Here is a 26,710-nt window from a genome sequence, read left to right as displayed (position 1 = left end):
GATATGCTCCAGCTCACCGCGCCAAAGCCTGCACCGAATATTTGACCACGACAGGACTGAAACTTCTCGAGCACCCTCCCTACAGTCCAGACCTTGCTCCCTGCGACTTTGCACTGTTCCCGCATGTGAAAATGAAGCTAAAAGGGAGGCGGTTTTCCAGTGATGAGGACCTTCTACGGGCTTGGGACAACGAGTGTGCTTTACTCCCTAGTGAAACTTGGCAGAACTGGTTTAAAGATTGGTTTCGGAGGATGGAGAGGTGTATTGAATGTAGAGGAAATTACTTTGAAAAAATTAAATAAAACAAAGCTGTATTGCAAAACTTTCCTAGTACCCTTTGTATGAAGTTTTCTGAGCAATGCAGACGGGCTGCAAGAGTAGCTCATGGTGCCTTGTCAGTGATGTACAGGAATTTTTCTAGCAGGGTTAAGGACGTGATTATTCTCTTGTATAAGGCAGTGGTCAGGCCACACCTTGAGTACTGTATACAGGTCTGGAGGCCTCATTTCAAGAAAGATGTAAGGCTGCTGGAACGATTACAGAGAAGGGCAACAAGATAGCGAATGGAACAAAGGGTTGCTCTTACGAAGAAAGTTTTGCAAATTGCAGTATCTGGAGACTAGGCACCAGCGAAGTGATCTGATAGAGGTGTATAAAGCCTTGAATGGTTTGAGCATGCTCAATGCTAATGGGATTCTTCCTCTTGCTCAGAATATCACCTGAGAAGGCATAAATTCAAATTGAGGAAAGACAGATGTAGGATAGATGTGCGGTAATATGCCTTTAGCCACTGGGTAGTCGGTTGGTGGAACAGACTTGTTGTGGAAGTTGATAGCCTAAATAAATTTAAGGCTTAGCTGGACAGGTATTTTGAATGTGTTGTTGTTGTTGTTTGTTATTTGGTTTTTAGGAGCATTAGCAACTAAGGCCATAATGCTCCCGGATATGCGGTGGTCATTCCCTGACCTTTCCGCATCCTCCGTATTTGGTGGTGACGGGCTTGAACCCCGGTCTAATCAAGAAGTGTGTGCTACACATTGCTGCTCCTTCCCACCTGGCTACGGAGGCACCTATACATATTTCAAATGAACGGAAGGGTGAAATGGGAGTGTGTTTTTTTTTTTTTTTTTTTTTTCCCTTTTTTGGCTGATGCTGCATAAGCTTGGTTTCTTGCATCATATACCTCTACAAATGCTAATAATAAGAAAATTAACGTAAGTCTGCAAAATCATGTATTGTATTTACTTCAAATCAATTATTTGCCTGCCGTGTTGAATATTAGGAAAAGTTAGACAATCAGATGACCAGCGTGACTTGTGGGTATCTGGTACCACTAAGATAGAGAATGGTAATCCCTTTAACTCTTAATTTGTGCTTAGTAGCAGTACTAATTGTCTCAATTTCCTGAAGGCCAGAGGTGCAAACTGTTAATGTGTTCCCAGTTAAGTTTCTCATGATGCATTCATTATATGGAAATTTTTCTACAGAAACTATTTTAAATGTAACTTGGGGGCTTCAACCCCTGCTAGGTTTGCTTGCTCATCCACGCACTTTTCTACGTAAAAGACATACCTGTCGAAGTGCACTTGTTGATATCTAATCAGGAAATAGCCTTATAGCCATGCATTTGCAGTGTGCGACATTCTCAAGGTCAAATAAATATCATGGTAAAATTCCAGAATGGTGTACACCCTCCAACATGGCGGCAAGCAAAACAGTGGGAAAGAGTTGTGACTCTCATATTTTGACATACGGACAGGAAGAAAGCAGTGATTGGCAGATGCCACTGCTTTCCCCGCCCACTGTTTTCCTAAGTTGATATGCCGAGGGTGGTTTTCGGTTCAAGCCTTAATGTTATGGCTTTTATGAAGTCCTGATTGGACATGTACTAATATATGGAAAAAATGTTTGTTTTAATCAGCATTTCATTTGTAATTGCTTTTTTTTTTGTGCTTCATTGCAGTTTGTGCATGTGCAGTGGAAGTGATTACAAAACATCCTGATTTGATCTTGAACTTTGATGCATTGCTTCATACAGTTCATATAGTTGTTGGTCATTGCTCCATGGAAGAAAGTACTGTATTTGTACTCCTACCAATCTGACTGCTTTATGGTAGAGAATTAACCCATTCCTAATTCTACATTTTAATATTTTATTTATCTGTTTTTAATAGTTTGTATGTATCTCCAAAAACATTATCACAGTTTAATTTTTTTTATTGATAACTTTCTTGAAGAAATAGTGTGCAGTCAAATTAAAGTATTTTATGTTGGTTGATATTTGTGTTTTCTTTATTTCCACTTTTTGTGTACACATTTCAGCTCTGCATCAATAAAGAACTTTGATTGGTTGTATTCTTGTTTCATCGGTTATTGTTATCAATTCAGCTGAGTCCCAAAGTGATTGCAATAAGCAGCATCCACTGTATATCACTTTTCTGTTTTGGAAAGAAACGAATTAAAGGTTAAGTAAAATATTGAAGTTGGTAATTTGTATTGAAAGATTTCAGTTATGCTGTAGACTGAAAAATATATTTATTTTTCTGTTATAGAACAAAGTTTTAGAGGGCAAAAATGTTTGCAAATCAGCTTCATTGTGTTAGCATTAGCATTAATAGTGGCATATGATGCAGGAAAGCAAGCTTATACTGCATCAGCCAAAAAAAAAAAAAAAAAAAAAAAGAAGAGTGGAATTCATAGTCATAGTCACAGAAAATGAACAAAGTTAATTTGTTATGTGGATTGTCAAAATTATATCCAACAGCTCCCCCCCCCCCCACAAACACCACTGTGACTTCAAACATGAGGTATTTGCACCTGTTGTATTCTAGTACCATAAATGGGTTGGAAGGCAGAAGCTACCCTTTGATGTTGGACTTATTTTTATAGATTATAATTATCTAGAATACGTCCAAAGGAAGACTTCCAAAGAACAGAAGTGAAAGGAATAAATGAGGAAGAGTTTAGTGAATTTGGAATTGAACTGTGAGTGGTGTTGACTAGTTGAGGCATGTGTTTGGACTGGTTTGGTGTAGGGGGGGGAGAATAACTGGTGCCACTTCAGAAGAACAGTGCCAGGGGGAAGCAGATCTAGAAAAGGATTACAGCAGAAACTGAATATCTGTGTAATAGGGGGTGGAGTGGTTTGTAAGTGAGGAGTCATTAATCATCCTGTCTACTTTCTTTTAGGTAGTGTATGAGTTGCAAATAGTGGGTTGCCTGAGATAGCCTAAAACAGGCTTTTTTTTTTTTTTTTTTTTTGCTATTTTATTATAAATGAATCTTAACATTGGTAAGTCTCTGTTCACATAGTTTTGTATCATGAGGTCAATTTACCATGCTGTATTTGTACATTTGATTGATCATTAAAATTCACAAATGTCATATCTCTTTAGATTAACCGATTTGATATTAAGCATGTAGTCCACAGTAGTCACAGAATCAGAAACAAAATAGTGTTTCAGTAAGCTTAACATGATGGTAACACAATAAAATAGTTAAATATGTAGTCACTATAGACACAAATATAGTGAATATTAACACATTTCTGTAAGTTGGCCATATCTGAGTACAGTAACAGGTTGCCAACGTGATAGATTTCAGTGTATTCCTGAAGAATTTTTAATGGGTCAAAATACCTTTATCTCCATTGCTGATAACATTAGGTGATGGGAAGTGTGGACAGGAGAATATCAGCGATAGTTACTGGGTATAAAATCGTAGTTCTTACATGTTGTTTTGTCCTTAATTTAAACTGCTTATAAATAATAACTTACATTCATGAGCCAAAACATTATGAACACATCCCACAGCACCTAGAAGTGGAGTCACCAACTGGCACATCATATATAGTAACGGCATGGATTGCCTGTTAGTTTGTCAATACAAAGCATGTGCATTGGGGAAAGGGAAGTATATAGTTTATTAAACAAGGAATGATTTGCACTGCTAAGAAGACAAGGATCACCATCTCAGCAACTGCAGACATTGTCAGTTGTTTGAGGGCTGCCATAGTGAATGTGTAGGAATGGTCCAAGGGTGGACACACAACCACCATCAGGCCAGATGGGGAAGCCACCACTGGTTGAGATGAATGGTAGACGATATGTTTTGTCTAGGACAACAGACTAATCACGATCCCTCGATTAATGAGATTGAGAAACTACAACCAGGGCACACAGAGAAATGTTACCAAGCAGTGGATACCCATGAAGATAGACCTACACGGCAAGCGACTTGTTCATGTGCTTATGTCGACCAACCGTTGTCGGCACTTTCACCTGTAGTGGGCACGGGAGCACCTTTCCTCGACATTGGATGGCTGGGAAAGAGTTACCTGGTTTGACAAATCAAGGTTCCAGTTCCATCATGCCGATGGATGGGTTCATATTGAAGGATTTCAATATGTACCCATCCATTTATTCAACAGTGAGCATGAGAACGTGAAGGAGAATCAATCGTACAACTGGACTGCATGATTGATTGAAAGTAAGCTAATGGCAGCAGTTTGGGGATGTTTTCATAGACATCAACCCTCATCCTTCAATACAAACCATCACTGCTGGATCCTACCTCATCATTGTTTTGTACCAAGTTTTGCTCTACATGGTAACCATGTATTCAGACTGCAGTGGACTCTTTCAACAAGACTGGCCCCTGTCATGTCTGCATTGTGCAGGCATGGTTCGAGGATCATGCCCAAGCATTTCATGTGCTCCCCTGGCCACCAAATTTCCACCAATATTATCACATCAAACATTTGTGTGCTGCAGTGGAATGCAGCATTCACCAGCCCAAGCCTGGTACCTTGTTCCATTGTCAAACTTGGGATGTCTTTCTATCTATCTCGTCTATAATTCTTGAGGAGACCTTCCACAATCTCACAGAGTCAATGCTGCATCAGGTGCAAAGGATTATCATGGCAAAAGATGACCCAACATGCTGTTAGGTAGGTGGTAATAATGTTTTGGTTCATGGGTGTGTGTGTGTGACATCTCTTGAAAATGTAGTCTTTAAATGACATAACATAGAATTATAAAAAATACTTGTATTGTGTATTTTAAAGTCGTATAGCCACTCCCTGACTTATGTAAGGGTTACGTTCTGCAGAACTCTGTGTAAGTTGGAATTTACCCAAATGCTTATGCAGCACTCGCAACTACGCATGCTGAATTTAATTGAAGCAAAAAATAAATGTTCAACGAACATGTAAATAGAATTATAATTCAAATTTTATCTGATGCACAGGAAATATTACAAAAGTGTACAAATTTTCAAAATTATAAAATTACAGAAAGAGGAGACAGGTATAACGTAAGCAAGTTTTACCTTTTGAGCATCATTGTCAGAATTAACTCTCCAGCTGATAAGCACGCTGCTGTGGAAGTTGAGGGCTGTAGAGATTTAGAAGGAGTTTTTTCCAACACATCGCAAAATTTCTCTGCAGCTGCAGAATCGGCACTGGCGACTTCACCGCATACTTTAATGTTTTGGAAACCAGCACGATGCTTGAACCTATTAAACTGCCCATTGCTTGCCACGAACTTGGTTTGGGTGTTGCCGTACTTTCCTTAATATCTTCATAAATACTTCCTGCTTTTGCTTGAATGGCCATTGGACTCAGGGGCACTTGCTTCTGAATCTGATTTTCCATCCATATTATTAATAGCTTTTCCATCTTCGATATAGCACCTGAATGCTGTTTTGTGATCACTGTTGATCCTTTAACATGTTCTTTTATACGTGCACTGTCCCTTAAAATAGCATTCACTGTTGAAGCAACGAGACCTAATTCCATGCAATAGATGACAAACTTTGTTCTGCTTCATACTTTTTAATTAATCATCTTCATTTCCAAATCAATTTTGTTTCATTTCCTAGCACTTGCACTTTCCATTGGTCCCTTTCCCTTCACCACTGTAATAAGTAACTAGGAATTAAGAGAAGATTCTGAAAATTTATTTATATTTTTTATATGATTGAAGATTTCAGTGAAGGGGGACTCGTTTCACCATAATACCGTAACGTAAAAACCCACAGAATTCCAGTTATCGGTATTATCGCAAATGCAATAAGATAGAGTTTACTACCCATTTATAATAGATTGCTCTAACAGAAAAACCCAGTAAACTGGAAAGTGCAAATTGTTTTATGGTGATGACCCCCAGAAATGTGTATTAGAAAAATATCACAAAGGTGTTCAAAATTGATTCTTATAACGGAGCATATGATAGCAATGAAAGTGTACTGCAATTTCCATTATAAAAATGGCATTTTAGAGAGATAAATAGCGAAATAGTTAGATAAATAGTTATATAGCAAAAATTTCAACTTCCGAGGTCCAATTACCAAAAAAAAAAAAAAACCCAACAATGTGTTATTGGGTTCACATTATGATTTTTTCACGATACCTCCATTTATTCCTTCAGGTTGCAAAATACGTTTCCACAATTTTTTTAAGTTTACACCGGAATGCAAAAGACTTAACGGAAATTGACTTATGTAAAGTCAAATTTCCGTTAAGTCGAGTATTATGCAAGCCAGGGAGTGTCTGTAATTACAAAGATAATTCACTTATTAATTCTGCTTAATTAAATAATTAGTAAGTAATTATTAAAATAAACAGAATTAAGAGGTAGGTTATCTTTATAATGACGTTTTATCTCATTTGTAAAAAATACATGATTTTATAAAGAACAGAAATTATTTTATCTTGAATGAAACATAACCTATTTATACCACTGAAGAATCTCACCATTTGGGGGGGGGCTAAAAGGAAAGAATTATCACGAGAAGATAGTTGTGAAATATCCAGCTCAGGTACACTATGCATTATTGATAATCCATGGTAATGGATAGTTGCTTATCATCACTTAATATTTCTTATGACAAAACTGCACCTTTCATATTCTATATCATTAAAAGAAGGATTTTTTCTTTCCTTCCTAATTTTCAAATTGTATTCAGAGAGAATAAATTGGAAACATTTAACATGTTGCTTATTCTTGGCAGTGGTTTGATCTCTGTAAATTTAACAACTTTTGCTTTATAGTTGTTTTTGTACTGTATAATTCAGTATTTCTGTTAAATATTTCAGGCTGAATTTTACTGCAAGAAATATAGGCCAGATCTGAATTTATCAACTGACCCAATTAGAATAGGTAGAGCAACACTCCCCAGGAAACAGTCTGAAGCTTTTGCTGGTGTAAGGTAAGTATTTCTGTATTTTAAAATTTCAAGATAATGAGCTAAAAAAAATTCTTATCCCTCCCCTCCTAAAAAAGAAAGGATTAATGGTAGCTAAGAATGGCGTTTAGGTTAAATAATCTTCCAAATTTGGAGAGGAAAGATGGAGATAGTGCCCCATTTTGCCCTAATATGAAAATTTTGTACATTATTATACTTTCATTGCTAGCCTTTACCAAATTAGATAAAATGTAACACAATTTGGTTCAATTTTAGAATGCATATCATTTATCTCAGTTGATGCATGTTACAGAATAGTTAATTACTTATTTGTTTACCATAATAAAAACCCATGAAATTTTTATTTCCGATGATAAAATTTAATGAATTTTTTAAACCAGTGCAATATGTCTGTCCCCCCCCCCCAATTTCTTATGTGAAAAGTGATTGTTGTTTTTGCTAACATTTCATTGAATACAAAGTGGTCTGAAAAATAATCACTTTAGAATTTAACATTGTTATTGAGTGGATTAATATAGTGCAAGGAAGCCTAAGGCTTATGTTGCACTATCCAAAAAAAAGGAGTAAAATAATAATAATAAAAATAAAATAAAATAAATAATAAATAATAAAAGAAATGGAAATAGACAACCTATGCAATTCCCTTGTCCTGTAGGTAACTATATAGCTGACCTTTGAATTTCCCCACCTATGCAAGTAACTTATTCCAGTAATTTATAACTTGCTGGCTAAAATAAAATTCCTGCAATCCAGCCTAAACATCTCCCCCATGACTTGAATTTATGGCCCCTAATTCTAGACTCATTTATAACTGTGAAAACTCGTTCATTTTACTTTTGCCTCTCGGAGCCTTAAATATCTCCTCTGAGGTGCCTAGTTTCCATGCTGTGCAACCCACATATTCAAAGTATTTCCTCGATCCTTTTGCTGATCTCACCAGGCAAGTTACCTGTCTGTGGGCTCTTTCAAGAAGGTCAATGTCTTTTTTTAGGTGAGGTCACCACACTTGAACACAGCATTCCAAGTGTGGTCTAACAATAGCGTTACATAATCGGATTATGATGTCCTTATCTCTACTAGCAAATGTTCGATAAATCATCGATAGGACACCATGGGCCTTCCCTGAAACCTGCCTACAATGCTTGGAGAACTTCATATCTGACTATATCGTAACTGCCTTTCTTCCACTACTGACTTTAGTTCAACTCCGCAAGTGTATAAGTTATTTTGGGATTACTTTTCCCCGGGTGTAAGACCTTGCATTTTTCTGGATTAAAGCAAAGCTGACATTTTTATAATCATCTCTGAAGTCTATATAGGTCACTCTGAAGAAGCTCTGCTTGGCGATGATCATTAACTACTCTTAACGATCTTTACATCATCTGCAAATTTAGACATCAATGCCCTCTTTCCCTTCGTCGATGTCATTTAAGAAAATCAAAAACAACAGTGGTCCCAATACTGTACCCTTAGGAACCCCACTTCTTGCATTAGCCCAATATGAGAAATAGCCATTTATCACAACACTGCATCCTGCTATCCATCTAAGGATTTTCCCTGTGATTCCAACCTGTTCCAGCTTATAAAGTAAATGCTCGTGTTGGACCGAGTCATATGTTTTGCTGAAATCTAAATAAACACTGTAAAACTTATTCTCTAAATCCAGCTCATGAGTGATTCTGTTAAAATAGCTAACCAGATTTGTTAAATATGATTTTCCCTTTTAAAAAAAAACATGCTGCTTATCTGTCAGAATTCCATTTCTATCTACATGATCCTGAAATCCACCCTTGATCGTTGCCTCCATGATTTTCCCTGCTACTGAAGTTAGGCTGACCATTCTGTAATTTCCCAATACACTCTTAGAACTGCTCTTATGTATTGGAGATACTTTGGCACTTTTTCAATCCAAAGGAATTTCTCCTGAGTTCAGTGATACTCTCATAATTAGCTTTAATGGTTCAATGCACTCACTTGCTGCCTCCCTCAATAGGGTATATGCCTTCAATCTCGGGAGCCTTACTTGCCTATGGGCTCGAGTTTTTTCATTAAATAATCATGGGAAATTTTGATATTGTTAATTACGTATTTTTCAACTTTACTCCCATAATTTCTCATTGACATAAAGGATTTTTCTTTCTGTATATCAATGTAAAGTAACCATTGAGTTCATCTGCAACATCAGCTGGGGTATCTAATACTATCCCACGTCCATTGCATAAGGGTCTGACCTGGTTTGTCCTTCTCTTCTTTGCATTTATACTGGGTGTTTCATAAAGGACACAACCGTATTATAGGAATTTTAATAAATCACACAAAAGGGAAATAAATTACACATACTTTTACAACAAGTACACTACCTTTACAACAAGTGTTGGAAATGGTTTTCGCTCGCCTGGATACAGGTTTGTGCTCTTTTCATGACATTTACAGCCACCTTACATAATGTTTGCTCAATTATGTTTGCAATCTCTCTTTCAATGTTAGCCTTCAATTCGTCAAGAGTACGAGGATTGTTGTGAAACGCTTCACCTTTTAATTGTCCCCAAAGAAAAAATCTGGAGGGGTAGGATTTGGAGATCTTGGGGGCCACGAGTTTTTTTGAGTTCAAGCGATCTCCGAAAAATTCCTGTGACATTGCCATCGTTTCATTTGCTGTACGGCAGGTCGCACCATCTTGTTGAAACTAACATTCTCGTTCATTGACCTCCAACAATGCAATAAACTGTTGGATTATGTCACGATAAACTTCTCCATTCACAGTTTTGTCAAAAAATATAGCACAACTGCGGGAAATGGCAAGAGGCTTGGTTCCACTTGGATGGTTATGGTTTTCATTGCTCCATATTCAGCTGTTCTGACTATCCACATAACCATCCTAGTGGAAGCAAGCTGCGTCAATAAAATAAACATGATCTAACACCTCAATTGGATCATGTTTTCATCAACAAAAGAATGAAACCAACGACAATACTGTACTCGTTTTTCATGGTCCGGTTCTTTCAGTTCCTGAACGACACCGATACAGTAAGCATGCAATTTTAACTTCTTTGTAGCCCTGAAAACAGTAGCTGGTGACAGTCTGGTTTGAGAAGATAACTTCCTAAGTGAATTTCTTGGTGAGCAGGTTAAATGTTCATTCCGATCATCCAGAACATTTGCAGTTAACAGTTATGGCCGGCCTTGGCTCTTTTTGTCCTCCACACTCCCAGTCTAATGAAATTTTGCGATTATATGTGATATTGTTGACTTGTTGGGGGCAAATGACTGAGGAAATTTCATCTGAAACTCGTCTTGCACACGTTTATAAGATTTATACGCAAAGTAAGACTTCACAATAAACACATGCTCATTCTTGGAAAACGACATGGCCGACACAACACAATGGACTAGATGCCTGACTGAGACTAAGGCATGTCAAGGTCGTTCAACTGCTTACCTCGGGTAACCTTGGGTGCAGTGCTGCCACCTACGCTTCAAACTTGACATAACATTTTCCTGCCTGTAAATTCTACCTTCTTCATTTTAGAGTTGCGTCCTTTATGAAACACCCTGTATATGTGAAGAATTCCTTATCCTCACTCTTTGCTAGTGATTTCTCATAATCTGCCTTTGCCACCCTAACCTTTTCTGTGGCACTGTTACAGATCAGTTTGTTGCTGTTATAGGCTTCAGTACTTTTTATTGCTCTAACCTTTCCATGCTGTCTTTTTCTGCTCAAGTTATCTGGCAATTTCATTATTCATCCAATTTGGAATCTGCCTTGTGGAGTATTTTTTTAGTGGTATATATGTATTCCAGGCTTCTGTGATTAATGTTTTAAAAGTATACCATAATTCAGTTGTAATCGTTCTCTGAGAGATATCTATCTAGTTAATAGAGGCCGTGTAGCATCTTAAGTTGTCGTAATTTTCTTTCCTGATATTTTAACCAATTCCTTTGCTTTTAATTACTGCTACTTCTCTCGTTATCGTCCGCTGTAGAATTACGTGATCACTTCTGGCTACTGGTTCCTGTACTTTCAGCCCTATTATGTCATCTGGCTCAGTGGTGATCAAGTCTAGAATATTCTTATACCTAGTATTTTCCTGACATGTTGATACAAATAACAATTGTCTAGTTGATTTAAAAATTTTGTTCCCATGTCAAGTTTCCTTCCCATTTGCTCTAATCAATTAGAGGCAAATTAAAATCACCCATAATAAGACATTCCTGCTTACTTGCCCATTCCATTTGCATGTAGAGGCTCTCATCATAGTCTTCACAAACACTTGGCCTGTAGATTACTCCAACCCTCATTATACCTTTGCTTTCAATATCTCACGCCATAGAGATTTTATACTAACATACGAAATATCTGAATCCACGTAAGCTTTTGTCATGCTCAGGCTGCTTTTGGCAAGAAGCATGACCCCACCACCCCTTCTATTTGCCCTATCCTTCCTAAATACACCATACATAAATTGCAGCCATTATCAGCCCACTGCAGGATGGAAGCCTCCTCAACAATTCATGCTGAGGGAAATGGACCATAATCTGCCATGCTGGTCCAGTGCGGGTTGGCAGATCGGCCGTATTTAGCAGTCAGGGGCTACTCAAAAAGTGTGTGCTATTGCACTCCCACTCCTGACCACTCGGCTACGGAGTCCAGTTTGTACTGAAACTCATTATCCCCTGTCTCCAGGTGGCGCAACGTTTCTGTAAACCCGATTATGTTAATGTTACTTGTCATAACCAGCAGTTTGAATTCACTCATTTTATTGATGACGCTTCTGATGTTACTGTATAAACAAATAAGACTTAGTATTCTTGTATAGTTACCCTGACACACCCCTTGGAAGTTATTTAAGCTTGCATTAGCTGCCTGCTCATTTGAAATATTTCTGTCCTCAAAAAATCTTGCTAATATGATCTGTTGTGGTAACAAACAAGAACCCTTGAGGATATACTGCAGTTTTGGATGTGAAGTTTTTTTGGATGTACTGCGGGTATGATCACATTCCCCAAAATAAATTATGAAAAAAAGTAGTGTGTTCAAAGATAGTGAAAACTGGAAAAAATGAATAATGTATATACTTTTATCAACTTTACATCCTACTACCATTCTACCGAGTGAAGAAATTAGCTAAAAATTGGCTGTATATTTGCTTTGATGTGTTCAGTTAGAATGGTATTAAGGGTAAGTTGCTACAATGGATAAAAGGATGGTTGAGCGGGAGAAGACAGAGGGTGGTAATTAATGGGTGCTGCTCTTCTTGGAATGTTATTAGTGGAGTCCCAAAGGGTTCGGTGTTGGGTTCTCTGTTGTTTTGTATATTTATCAATGATATTGATGAAGGTATATCAGGCTTAGTGTCGAAGTTTGCAGATGATACATAGGTTGGCAGGGTTCTTAATGACAGTAATGGCAGTGTGCTACTGCAACAGGATCTAGATAATTTGGGCAGATGGGCTAAGAAGTGGCAACTGAAGTTTAACCTTGACAAATGCAAAGTACTGCATATGGGTAGAAGTAACCCCAGAGAAACATACCAACTGTGTGGTACTACACTTAAGGTGGTAGAAAATGAAAAATACCTGGGAGTAGTTGTGCAGACAGGCTGTTCAAAGTCCCCAATCAGCATGAAATCTCTACCTGTGACTTATAAAAAATAACTCCAATGCTTGGATGACAAATGATATTTTTGCTTTATAGTTTGAAAGAGAGTTTGTACCATCGGTGAGATGCCACTTGCTTTCCAAAAAAATGTGAATAAAAGACTCTATTATTGTTAGATCACTGCCCAGCCCCTCCTTCGGCAGATGGCACCTTGGGCGGATGGGATCTATCGTTATATTAAAGGAGGCGACAAAGGAAGTAAGCAAACCCTTAGCCATAATTATTAGAGCATCCTTGGGACTCAGAGGAAGTCCCCATAGACTGAATATGTGCAAATGTATCTCCAATTCACAAAGAATGATCAAAGGGGGGACATGAGTAATTACAAACTTGTAAGTTTGACTTCTGTTCCAGGAAAAATAATGGAGTCACTGGTTAAAGAAGCATTGCAGGATCATCTGGACAAGACTCCGGTAATAATTCAGACACAGCATGGTTTGTCAAGGGGAAGTCTTGTCTGATCAATTTGATTGAATACTATGATGTGGTCACAAAGGAACTGGATGCAAAAAATAATTTTGAATTCATATACTTGGATTTCAGGAAAGCATTCGATACTGTTACACAAGGAAGACTACTGCACAAATTGGAGCAGTATGATATTAAGGGCAAGTTGCTACAATGGATAAAAGGGTGGTTGAGTGGAAGAAGACAGAGAGTGGTAGTCAGTGGACGCTGCTCTTCATGGACTAATGTTAGTGGAGTCCTCCAGGGTTCGGTGTTGGACCCACTGCTGTTTTGTATATTTATCAATGATATTGATTAAGGTATATCAGGCTTAATGTCCAAGTATGGAGATGATACTAAGATTGGCAGTGTTATTAATGACAGTAATGGCAGTGTGGTGCTGCAACGGGATCTAGAAAAGTTGGGCAGATGGGCTGAGAAGTGGAAACTGAAGTTTAACATTGATAAATGGAAAGTACTTTATAATGGTAGAAGTAACTCCAGAAAAACGTACCAACTGTATGGTAATACACTTAGCGTGGTAGAAAATGAAAAAGACCTGAGAGTAATTGTGCAGTCAAATATGAAGTTTTCTGAGAAATGCATAAAGGCTGCCAGAGCAGATCATGGGGTATTGTCAATGATATACAGGAATTTTGTTAGTAGGCAAAAGGAGGTGATTATCCCTTTGTATAAGGCAATGGTAAGGCTATGCCTTGAGTACTGCACACTAGTCTGGGGGCCTCATTTTAGGAAGGATGTAGAGTTACTTGAGTGTGTACAGAGAAGGCAACAAGATTAGTGAGGGGAGCAAATGGGTCTTCTTACCAAGAACCTAGTCTCCAGCCGCTGCAGATCTGCAGACTGCAGTGGCTGGAGACTAGGCACCTGCGAGGTGATCTGATTGAGGTGTATAAAGCCTTAAATGGATTGAGCAGGCTCAATGCTGGCGGGATTCTTCATCTTGCCGAGATTACAAACCTGAGGGGGCCATAAATTGAAATTGAGGAAAGAGAGTTGTTGAATAGATGTGCCGAAATTTGCCTTTAGCCAGTGGGTAGTTGATTGCTGGAACAAACTTCCATCTGTCTTTGTGGAAGTTGATAGCTCAAATAAATTCAAGGAAGAAGTGGACAAACTTTCGGAGCAAATAGATGGGTGAAATGGGAATGGATTTTTTTTTTTTTTTTTTTTTTGGCTGATGCTATATAGGCTTGCTTTCTTTCATCATATGCCTCTACTAATGCTAATCTAATGTATAATGTCCTGAAATTGAAAGTTCGAAAGATCAGAGTAATGTTTCTGCCAAGGAACACAACTGCACTAATTCAGCCTCTTATCATGGTGAGCTACTTGCTGGTGTTGCAAATTCAGAAATTCAGTTTTAGAATTTCTGAAAACATTAATGCTTTAAGATGTTGCATACAATATTGTATTAGTGTAGGAGAAAGTAAGCACAACTGCAATTGAAAACTGCTGGAAAGAATATGTTGGAAAAGATGAGATCACTAATGATAACTTTGAATTAGCAGCATTTTCAGAACAAGAAGCAAATGCCGCTTGTAATGTACATTGCAGTCTTGGAGCAAGTGACCCTGGCTGCTTGGATTAAGGTGGAAGTGGAAGGCACAGCTGTGCACTGCCTGAGTGAGGAAGAAATTGCAACATCTGTGAACAGTAGGAAGACAATTCGTTGACAGAAGGCCAGTGAAAGAAGAAGCAACTCAGAAGCTAATGTGGATGATGCATGTAAGGAAAAACACCAGAAATTAAGAAAGCACTTGAAAACATTGATGAGGTTATGGTTGGTTAGAACAGTGGTTCTCAACCTTTTTTTTCCTCGTGTCCCACTTCTGAGTTTCATTCACCTCTGTGGCCCCACCCATTATATTATTTAATTATAATAAATGTAATATTTAAAATAAATATGTACTTTATCAACTGCACTTTTTATTTATAACATCTATTATTTGTTTATAATATAAGGAATATAAAAAGGGGTTTATTAACTACAAATTTTATTTATAATAGAATTTTTACTCATATAATATTGTTTATTCACAGTATACAATTATGCTCCTAACAAACAATATTACAGTAATATTACAGTCAGTCCTCGTATAACACGTGTTTACGCTGCACAATTTCGATCATACACAATTTATAAATAGGGGAACGATATCTTATATAACACGAACCGAATTCGCTTATGCACGATTCACCTTGGTGTTTACAAGAAATGGCAGTCGAATGCAGAATCACCCCAACCGAACGCATCACGATAGGAACGAAGAGAAGATTCTGAAAATGTATTTATTTTTTTATATCAGTGAAGGGGAAATACATTTCACCATAATAACCTAAGAACCAACACAATTCCAGCTATCGGTATAATCGCAAATGCAATTAGATTGAGTTTACTACCAGTTTATAACAGATTCCACTAGCAGGAACGCAACTGGAAATTGTTTTTATTGTTTTATGGTAGTAACCCCTAGAAATGTGCTTTAGTAAAATGTGAGGTGTTAATCTCTGCCGATGTTGTTTATTCAGTTGCTACATGCGCACGGAGCTTTGTTTATGTGTATCAAGCGTGCCTCCTCGTTTTGTAATTGTGCTTTATTCCCTAAAAATGAGTAAAATAATTAAAAGGTGTGAAAAGGAAACATCCTGGTGAAGACACTGCAGATTCATAGAGAAAAAGAAAAGCAATATTGATAAACAGAGGCGGACTGGATGAAAAATTATTGCCTTGGAAAATTTATAGGGGCCATAAACCATAAACCATACTATGGTTTATGGCCAAAATCAGACCGACCTCCGGCCCACTGGGGTTTCCCCGGTAAGGCTTATGGCCAGTCCGCCTCTGTCGATAGAGAAAAAATATGAAATTGTGAAACGCTTTGAGCGAATTGAAAGACCATGTGATATTGCACGTACTACAGACCTAAATGAGGCAATGCCGAGAATTACAAAGAATGCAGAGAAAATAAAAACAACTTTCATAGCAGGAAAAACTCAAAGTGTAATTAAAATCCATTAGATTATGACACAAAGAATTGGAAGAAATGGAACGGCTGTCATCTGTTTGGATAGAAAATCAAACAAAAAACAAGTTTGCTTACGATAGAATCAAACACATTAGTAATATTTTATTACGTAATAGTCGTAATAAAATACGTAAGTATTTTATTACGATTATTTATTGTGTTTGGTAATGTTTTGGTTACAAATGCATGTTCAATCTTGGGTGGTCAGCACCTAACCCTATTTTTCCCATAGGGCTTGTTGTTTATATTGCACGATTTTGCATTGCACAAGGGTTTCTAGGAACACAACTATCGTGCTGTACGAGGACTGACTGTATTGTCCCTTAGTTTAGCGAGATCCTTGCAGATCTCACTGATTTTATTTTAGAAGTGAACTTTTCTTCGCCTCTTGACAGTTTCCATGTCCCCCAATTTTACAACTTTTACCTGTGGCCCCTGTTAAGAACATCATACAGATAGTGAACATTTTCATTTATTGCATCTGACCACTCTTTAGAATTATGTACTGAAAAAATGCTGTCATCAGTTCCGGCAAACAACATTACATGGATGCTTAAAGTGCAAGCCCATAACAGCATTGTGTATTAGTAGAATCTAAAGGGAGTGATGTAACCATTAATACTTTGTATTTTAGTATGTATACTCGTAAAACATTAGTAAATAAAGTATTTATTACTAAGTAAAGTTTATTTATGTTAAAAAAGCTGGTAAAAACTGAGGGTGATGGTAGATGGCTCTCTGTCTTCTAACTTCTCCACTAATGCTGGTGTCCCCCAAGGTTCAGTTCTTTCTCACACTCTTTTCATCTTGTATATTAATGAACTTCTTCCATTGACCGGAAATCCTATCCATAGTTTTGCCGATGATAGCACATTGCATTCCACTTTCCAATTTGGAAAACCTTGTCCTGCTGAATCAGCTTCAACTTCTCAAAAATCTGCTACCAATTCCTTAATTGCCAATCTCCAGGTAATTCTTCAGTGGGGGAAAGACAACTTAGTTGATTTCAATCCTTTTAAAACTCAGTCTTGTCTTATATCTCACAAAAAAGATTCTTCTACTCCTATGCTTATCTTTGGTGACACTCCGATTTCTAGGCAGAATGATATATCACTTTTTGGGATTACCCTGACTTTTAATTTTTCTTGACATGAGCACATTGCAAATATTGATTCCTCTGCATCTAAAAAACTTGGTTTTCTCTTTCGCTCTCAGCATTACTTTTCTTCCAAACAGCTGTTCACTCTTTACAAATCGCAAATCCGCCCTACCATGGAATATTGTTCCCACACCTGGGGTGGTGCCCCCAAAACCTCTCTCAGGCTTATAGATTCTATTCAGAAGAGGGCAGTTAGGTTAATTAATGATTCCTCTCTAACAGTCTCTCCACTCTCTGTCTCATAGACGTACTGTTTCTGCTGCATGCTTTTTCTACAGATACTTCCATAGGTACTGTTCTTCTGAATTGACTCCTATAATTCCCGCTCTCTCTTTCAAAGCAGTCCGAACACGTGCTGCCACCAGCCAACATCCATTTACTATCCAACTTCAAACTCACAGAACCAACTTTTCTTCATCTTCCTCGTTTATTCATTCAACTGCTGTTTTCTGGAACAACCTTCCTTCATACGTATTTCCTGAAAATTACAGTCTACAGAAGTTCAAGTCCAATGTCAACAAATATCTTCTTTCGTCTTCTCAACCCCCAACCCAAGCACGGTACTAAATACTATAGGTTCTAATACCTCTCGTGTTTGGGGTTTACATTAAAAAAAAAAAAAAAAAAAAAGTATCTCTTCGCCAGCTGTGAGAATACATACATAAAATGTTACAAATTGAATGTGCAGAGTGTGGTCATGTTGAGTAAAAAGAGAAATCATGGACGAGGTTGTGTACAAATGCTAAAGCACTTACTGGGCAGAACTATCTGATTGTTGTTGAGGCAGGGTGCATATATGGGCTGAGTGCCAGCGTTTGTCCTATAGTAACACAACAAACTCCATGTTTGGGTGTTGCCACATGCCTTTATTGCAATTAAAAATGTGCTATGGCGATCAGATATGTGCAGTGACTCAAGCCACAGTTGTTGATGGTTGTGGTGGGATTGGTCAACAACCTTGGTATCATGTCTGGGATTGAGGTCATGTTGCATTGACCAATAGTGCTCTTCAAGTGCAGAGTCAGCCAATTGAATGGCCTTTTCATGATCTGAGGGATGGTCCTGGAGCCTTCTGGCAGTTTCCTCCACATAGCAACTGCCACCATTGTGGCAGGTGATGCGGTATATTGTATCGCTGCATAAAAGAGGAGGGGCTGGTGTCTTCACCCTCGAGACGAGAGATCACAATCCTCTACTGAGAAGTTGCAGTCACTTTATCCGGTACCCACGTAAGATCTTAGAAATGCGATCTGAAGCTCCCAGGTAATGTGGGATGTAGGCAATAGGGGTTATCTCATCACTATGGGGGGGACTTGGATGTGCAGCAAGCTCACAGGCTTTTAGATCACACTTGTCCACAACATAGGTGGGATAGCCATGGTTGGTGAGGTCGGCTCTTATCTTAGAAACTTTGTTGTGCCACGTGTTCATGCAGCTGGAATGAGTCCGGGCTCAAGACAGTAGTGTACATGCAGTACTGAACAGATGGCAGGGGGCATGCACTGACCTGTAGTTGGTAAATTGAGCAACACCTTTTCATTCAAAAGGTGTTGCTCAATTCAGATTTTGAATGAAAGGTGTTTCACACATAGCCGTGCCGTGTATTTGTCTGAAGGGAGAGTCACCAAACTTGACCATGCTGCCGGACAAGCACAAATTAAGGGCAGTACAAATATCCTCCATGGATAGAGAGGTTCTGTCTGGTAAGCTGTTGTCACTATTCAAAATGTGTCTGGTATATACGATGACTTGCTGCACATGTATGGAAGTGACAATTTATCTATACCAAATCAGCTTCAGAGCAAGGCATTTGGCAAAGGATCCCTTACTCATGAAAAAATTACAACATTAACAGTGGATGATTTGTTTTCTACTGTTGTTTCTCAACTGACTCTTCAACACAGTGAATTTCATCGATAAGAGAAGCAGTTAATAAATTTCATCAGCTTCTTGTGCCTTTTTCCTATTCAGATATGAAAATTTCTGGTTCAATGTAATTTCATTGATCATGTAGTCATCTGATTCTAATTTCCTGCTTTCTGACCTGGTAGTACCTAAAGGAATCTTCATTGTTTATGTGTAGTAAAATTATTATATCAGTGATGGTACTAGCAGCATCTTATAATGGACTAGTATGGTTCAGTCCCTTCCAGGAGGAAGAGGCTAAACCAGATTAGACCATTTCTACATATATAGAATTCTTAAATGTTGCACTTTCTCTCTCTTTTGAACATCTTTTTAACTTTTTTTTCCTGGGTGCCTCTACAGATTAATTATATTTTCATAGTATTCATTGTTATCAGGCGACCAAGAGAATTCTATTCATCCCATGTAATTTTCTTTTCTGTTACTGACTTTGTCAGTTTGTGGTCATCCACTTTGGCCTAGAACTTGAAGTGTAATGCTTTAAAGGTATGCTTATAAAAGATGAGCAGCTTTTAAATTTGTTTCTTTGAGCAGCTTTCCAATGGGCATTTATGGTTACTAATTAGTATTTATAATGCTTATGGTTATTATAATTTATTTCACTTCTGAAAATCAAAACCTTTTCCTTTATCCTTGCCAACAGGTAGATAAGTCCCACCTTAATTGCGATCTCTACCTGCTTATGATTTTTTTAATGTAAAGGTTCTTGGTATTAGTTAAACTCATCAAATATGAAGTCAAGAATATTGTTCCCTTATAAGAAGTTATCTGATTGATCCAGAAATATAGTGTTGATGCTGTGAAGGTAACCCACTAACAAGTCAGTCTGTTTCTAGTTCCCCATGATGATACATTGATACCTGCGCATGAATTTTATTACTTTATGAAAAAACTGTTATCATATTCATCACTTGTTTGATTAGAAAAGTACATATACAGGAAAAATGTAGCATTTTTGTTGATTTTTTTTTTTTTTTTTTTTTGTCTTTATTGCATGTAATTTAATTTTTCTAATTTAAATATTTAACAGAAAACTACAGACAAGAGATTTAACTAGAAATAGTATTTAGAAAATTAAAATTGAGGACATTTGTACTTTCATTGTTTATAGTACGCCCTGTTACTTTGCAGAAGCCACCATTTTATTTTTGCCCATACTCGCCAAGCTGTAGTCTTATTGGAACGTGTTGCTGTTGCAGTAAAAAATCATGAAACCTTGTTGTTAGTTGGAGAAACAGGAACAGGAAAGACATCAGTAATTCAGTATTTATCTTATCTAACTCGTAAGTATTGCTGTTGAAATGTATCACCCCCAATGCCTTTGAATGTTGTGTCCATATTCAGTATATCCTCTTTAGTTTGACAATAGATTAAAATTGTTTCATTAATTTGAATAGTCTGTCTACTTTGAAAAAGCTGCTGAAACCAACTACAGTGAATCATTATGAGGAAGTACAAGCAAACTATAATCAAAATTTGCTAAAGTACTACTATTGTTATATAGCACATTTCATCTTTAAATTTTACATTTCTGTCTCCTTTTTAAGGACTATGACCTGTATGATAATACCTTTAAAACCCTATGCCACTGAAACCAAAATACGGCGTAATAAGTTAATGATACTGAGCATGCACTGCAAAACATTCATTAGTTTACTGGACATATGCTTTCAATATCGATGAATGTGCTTAAGAGAAAAAATACTTTTTGCATTAGAGCAATGGTTCACAAAATGTGTGACACAACGCTCCAGGGTTCCATGGTATATTTTAAATTTCAAGGGAAATGCAGCGATACTCGACATCTGTCGGACACTGTGCAAACTACTAGCTCTAGGTAGTTTCAATATTATCACAGTTTCAACATTACTTATTAAGTTGTTTGGACCTAACTGCATAATAAATGGAACTGTTAGGTTTATCTTTTGGCCTAGGGGCACCGTAAAAAAATTACTGCGACAACAAGGGTGTCATGAACCAAGAAAGTTTGATAACCACTGCATTAGAGGATTTAAAAAATATAAATAACTCTCATTAAGACAACAAGAGATGCACAGTTTTTATTAGTTTACATGATGTTTTGTTTTTAATGTACTGTAATGAAATTCATTTCTTGGTTTAAAATGAATTGCTGCTAAATTAATTTTTTCTGCCAGTATACTATCATGTGGCTGATGAACTGTTTTAAAGTAAGCACTTATTTGTTTATTATGTATTGTTTTGCATAACTGCGAGAGAGAGAGAGAGAGAGAGAGAGAGAGAGAGAGAGAGAGAGAGAGAGAGAGAGAGAGAGAGAGAGACTCCATACCTTGGGTTGTTAGTTGTATTTAATACTTGCAACAAAGGTCGCTATCTCTCTCTCTTTTAGCACTAATCAGTATTCAGTTAGCAGTATTTGCTAATTCAGTAAACTGTTCTTGCCAAATACATCTACATACAAGATGGTGATATAGTACTTGTGTGATTGAGTGACTGGTTTACATCATTTTAGAATAGCTGTGAAGGAAAAGAGATTAAAAAGTGCCCACTGTGGGTAAGCTGGAAAATATATATGTTTGATTACAGTTGTGAAATTTCACCTTAGCTGTGCAGAATTAACTGTGTGTGTATGCAAATAAATCACTATTTATGGAGAAGATTAGTCATAGATTTGAACAAACATGCATTTCCAGCTGTACCCATAATTTGCATTTTCTCCCTTCTTCGCCCTCAGCTGTTCCAAAGTGATGTGAGACTAGTCACTGGCCCATAAAAGCACTGTGTGGCAGTTTACATGGCTGTAATTGGAAAGAGTGGTTTTGCTAAGTTACAGAATTTACTGATTAAGTTATAGCACTGAAAGAGAGACATGTCATCCCTTGTATTACATACTATTAAATGAAAAATAATGTCTCAACATGTGGTTATGCTCTTTATTAGGTTCGCACAAGTGCATATAATAAACAATGGTATTTATTTTAAATGTATAGCTCATCTGCTGCTTTTAAACATTGATTTTTTTCTGCACTAGTGATAATGGCATCAGAAATGAAACTTAGGAGTTTTTGTTATTATTTGCAAGAAATTGACTAAATTTCTTTGCAGTATAGTTGTTATCATTCTCATTTTGACTAAATTAACATGCTAATTGTATATTCACAAACATGTCTACCAAAAGAAAACTGAATGATTCTTAACATTTTAAATGGGAAAATTTTGAGATTTCTTTGGTGTAATAATGCAGTATTGGATGTCAGAAATATATCTCTTCATTTAATACTGATTTCTTATGTTCAGATACTTTGAATCTGTTTAAACTGAAATGGGTGTATTTTGTCCGTTGAACTGTGAATTAACCAGGCTTTGCTGTAGTTATAGAGGGGGATTTGATTCAGTCGGAAGTAGTTGTCGTAGAAGGTTGAAACAAACGCTATGTATTACACTTTTTCAACCTAGTTACAACACAAAATGACACATTTTTCCCTCTTCTCAATACACTTCCACAGGCCAATTTTGTAGAAGTCAAACCAAAACTCAACAGCAGAAATCACCTCATCATTAGCAGCAAAGTATTTTCCAGAGAGAAAGAAATCTGAGGGTGCAAGGGTGAAGGGAATAAGCAGGATGTGGAAATATTTCAAACCCACATTCAAGGGTACATGTCACTGTGAGGAATGTGCAGGAGCATTATTGTGGAGCAGCTACACACTTTTTTGACAGCTTTCTCCATCTTTTTTTTTTTCTTCTTTTATAGCAGCACATAGCTTTATCAGGAGGTTGGGATAATACTTTGTCATCACAGTACAGTCATTTTGAAGGTAATCTGTTAGTATTGCACCATACTGATCCCAAAAAACTGACAGAATCACCTTGTCAGCACTTGGTTACACCTTTGCCTTTTTGAGAGGGGGGGTGATGATTCTGCATACTTCCATTGGTTTGACATTTGTTTAGTTCTGGGATCATAGTGATGGATCCAAGTTTCATCCATGGTGACTAGCCATGAGAAAGTCTTCCCTTGTTTATCCTGGAACATCAACATTATATGTGTGTACTGTGCTCTTTTCCTCTTCTTCTGGTAAGGGATCAGAAGTCTGGAAATCCATCTGTTAGACAGTTTACTTATATGCAGCTGTTGATGGATGATGTTCTCCACAGACCCTCTAATAATTTGGAGCTCTGCAGTTTGTTCTTTGATGCTACTATGGTGATCTTCCAGGATTAATGCCTCAATTTTTTCAAAACTCTTCTGTTGCAGCATTTGATGGGTGTCCTGGGTTTTATTCATTACACACTGAGGTTCTTCCACATTTGAATTGTTTATATCATTGTGGGAGACTTTAATGCCAAAATCGGCAAAGGAAAGGTACTTGACATGTGGGTGGTTATGGATTGGGTTTACAAAATGAGCGAGGAGATCAGCTCATACAGTTCTGTCAAGAGGAGAGCATGATAATAGCAAACTCATGGTTTAAACTTCCCACCAGATGGCCCTATACTTGGAAATCCCCCCAAGACCAACCAGGGACTATAGTTAGAAATTAGTTTGACTTCATACTGATAAATAAGCATTTTAGGAATAGTCTCAAAGGAGCCAAAACCTACCCTGGTGCAGAATCCGATCATAACTTATTAAAAGCTACTTACAAAACAAGTTTGAGATCCATTAGGAAAGGAAATAAGACAAGCAGATTAAATTGTGAAAAACTCAAGGTCTCAACTATGAAAGAAATCTGAGTAAAGAGCTGAACATAAAATTAAACAACAGTAAGAGCTGGAGATGTGAATGACTAATGGAAGAAGGCGCCTCCGTAGCCAGGTGGGAAGGAGCAGCAGTGCGTAGCACACGCTTCTTGATTAGACCAGGGTTCGAGCCCGTCACCACCAAATATGGAGGATGCGGAAAGGTCAGGGAATGACCACTGCATATCCCGGAGCAATATGGCCTTGGTTGCTAATGCTTCTAAAAACCAAATAACAAACAAACAATCAAACAAACAAACGACTAATAGAAGGAATTTGGTAATGTCATTATCAGTACTGGAAAAGAAATTCTAAGTGATGAAAAACTACCTGCAAAAAAATCAGTGAATGAGAGAAGAGATCCTAAACCTAATGGACGAAAGGAGGAAGTTCAAAAATGGTGCTCCAACTAAATACTAGCAGATCAAAAAAATGATAAAGAGGGAAATTAAGGAAGCAAAAGAAGAGCGGATGCTAGAAAAATCAACAGAGATAGCAGAATTAGAATGAAGGCATGATAATTTCCATTTACATAAGAAAGAATAACTAAAGGATTAACAGGAAATACAAATACAGTAGGGCCCCAACATCCAATGGTAATTCATTCCTCAACAACACATAAAATAGGTATTTCTTACATGTTATATTTCATTTTTACATTAAAAATGAGTGTTTTATAAAGATTATTTAATAAATAGTTAAAACATCTTAAAACAAAAAACAAACAATAAATTAGCATTTACCTTAGACTTGAAGTGCAGAGCTGATGAAATCAGTGGTGCTGGGACTATATCAAGCGTCACGTGTCTTTTCAGTCTTTTGTCTTTTGCTTGACTTTGGACAGTTTCTTTGCAAAGAAACTGTCCAAAGTCAAGCAAAGTGGTGTTGGGTGGCAAAAATTTGAATTGAACAAAATAAAAATGTGACTCAAGAGATTGAACAAGTTTGGGATCGTGCATTATCCAGCAGGAGCAGTTCCTACATAGGAATCTTATTTTTCTCTTCACTGAAGGACAGAAATCTCCAAGCTCCCATTCACTGAAGACATACAGTATCCTGTAACCCAGGCCTTTGTTGACCTTTTGTTATTTAAATACCCTGGGGTGTTAGAGTGACACACACACAAGCAGAGGCTTCAGTTAAAATCTCAAGAGGCATTTCCACCCAACAGGAGAGTGAGCCTATGTTTCATAGGCTTATGCCTGGGTAAACTAGCCTCATCCTTAGTGGTGTATGTTCTGGTCATTCGTTTCCAGAAGAGGCTGATTTTGCCAGTGTTAAAAACCTGCTGGGGAAGATAACCCTCCTGATTAACAAACTCTTGGAATTCAATTTTAAAGATCTCAGCTGCTTTATTATCAGCACTGGATGCCTCCCCTTGCCTTTCAACGCTTTTTATATTCACCCTTTTATTGAAGTGCTTGAACCAGCCTCTGCTGGCTTTAAAGTCTTCAAAGTGCATAGCACTGTCACTGGTTGATGGAGATCATCATAGATCTGAAGCAATCGTACGAGTGATGTTCCGTGCACCATGCATTGAACAATAATGTTGTTGAACAATAACAAAGATGCTCATTTGTTGAGAACAATCGTACGAGTGATGAAAGATGAAAATTACCACCCATATATTGTTCCAGCTATATCGGAAAGTCGTCGGTACCTGCAAATATCATCAGTCCTTAAAATAAGAGATTGTATGGAAGGTATATCGGTTCCTGAGAATATCGGATGTTGATGCCATACACAATAAAGATGACAGAAAGAGGATATGGGAAACTTGCATCAAGATGCTTTTTGATGATGCCAGACAGGATGTAAAACATCTATGGAGGAAGACCTTGAAATTCTACAGTCTGAAGTAAAATATGCTCTGGGAGTGGCAAAGACAGGCAAAGCAGTGGGGCGCCTCCGTAGCCAGGTGGGCAAGAGCAGCAGTGCATAGCACACGCTTCTTGATTAGACCGGGGTTCGAGCCCATCACCACCAAATATGGAGGATGCGGAAAGGTCAGGGAATGACTACCGCATATCCCTGGATCAATATGGCCTTAGTTGCTAATGCTCCTAAAAACTAACTAACTAACTAGCAAGGCAGTTGTCCCAGATCAAATCCCAATTGAAATAGCAGAACTTCTAGATGAAGATAAATTTGAAAAAATCTAACCAAAATGTTCAATAAAATATATCTAAATGGAATTCTGCATAATGATTGGTTGAGGTCTTCATTCATTCCTCTTCCAAAGAAGAACAACGTATGTAGTGATTTTCATCTTATTAATCTGATGAGCCACATGTTGGAGCTGCTGCTATGGATAATCCAAAACAGGATTTGCAAAAAATGTGAATCATTAATTTCTGACACCCAATTTGGATTCCGAAGCAGACTAGGCACGAGAAGTCTCCTAGGTATAAATGGGTTGTTACAAAAATGTAGAGAACACCAGAAGACAGTATTCATCTGCTTCATAGACTTTGAAAAGGCTTTCAATCGACAACATGTAAAGCTAGATCTTGATGGATGGGACATCAGACTCATCAAAGA

At 37.5% G+C, this 26,710-nt stretch overlaps 1 protein-coding gene across 1 annotated transcript in view; it reads left to right on the top strand.

The window, feature by feature from the left end:
- LOC150081532 (midasin) overlaps positions 1 to 26,710 on the top strand; it is a 1,449,634-nt gene that overhangs the window by 173,243 nt on the left and 1,249,681 nt on the right. Inside the window, exons 12-13 of the mRNA XM_090380238.1 lie at positions 7,097 to 7,209; positions 20,579 to 20,730. Of these exons, the coding sequence (XP_090236364.1) occupies positions 7,097 to 7,209; positions 20,579 to 20,730 (265 nt within the window). The remainder of the gene's footprint in view (positions 1 to 7,096; positions 7,210 to 20,578; positions 20,731 to 26,710) is intronic.

Source organism: Mastigoproctus giganteus, chromosome 8, assembly GCF_048544385.1.
Source record: "Mastigoproctus giganteus isolate SK-2022 chromosome 8, ASM4854438v1, whole genome shotgun sequence".
Lineage (NCBI taxonomy): Eukaryota > Metazoa > Arthropoda > Arachnida > Uropygi > Thelyphonidae > Mastigoproctus > Mastigoproctus giganteus.
This window is presented reverse-complemented; position numbering and strand designations above follow the sequence as displayed.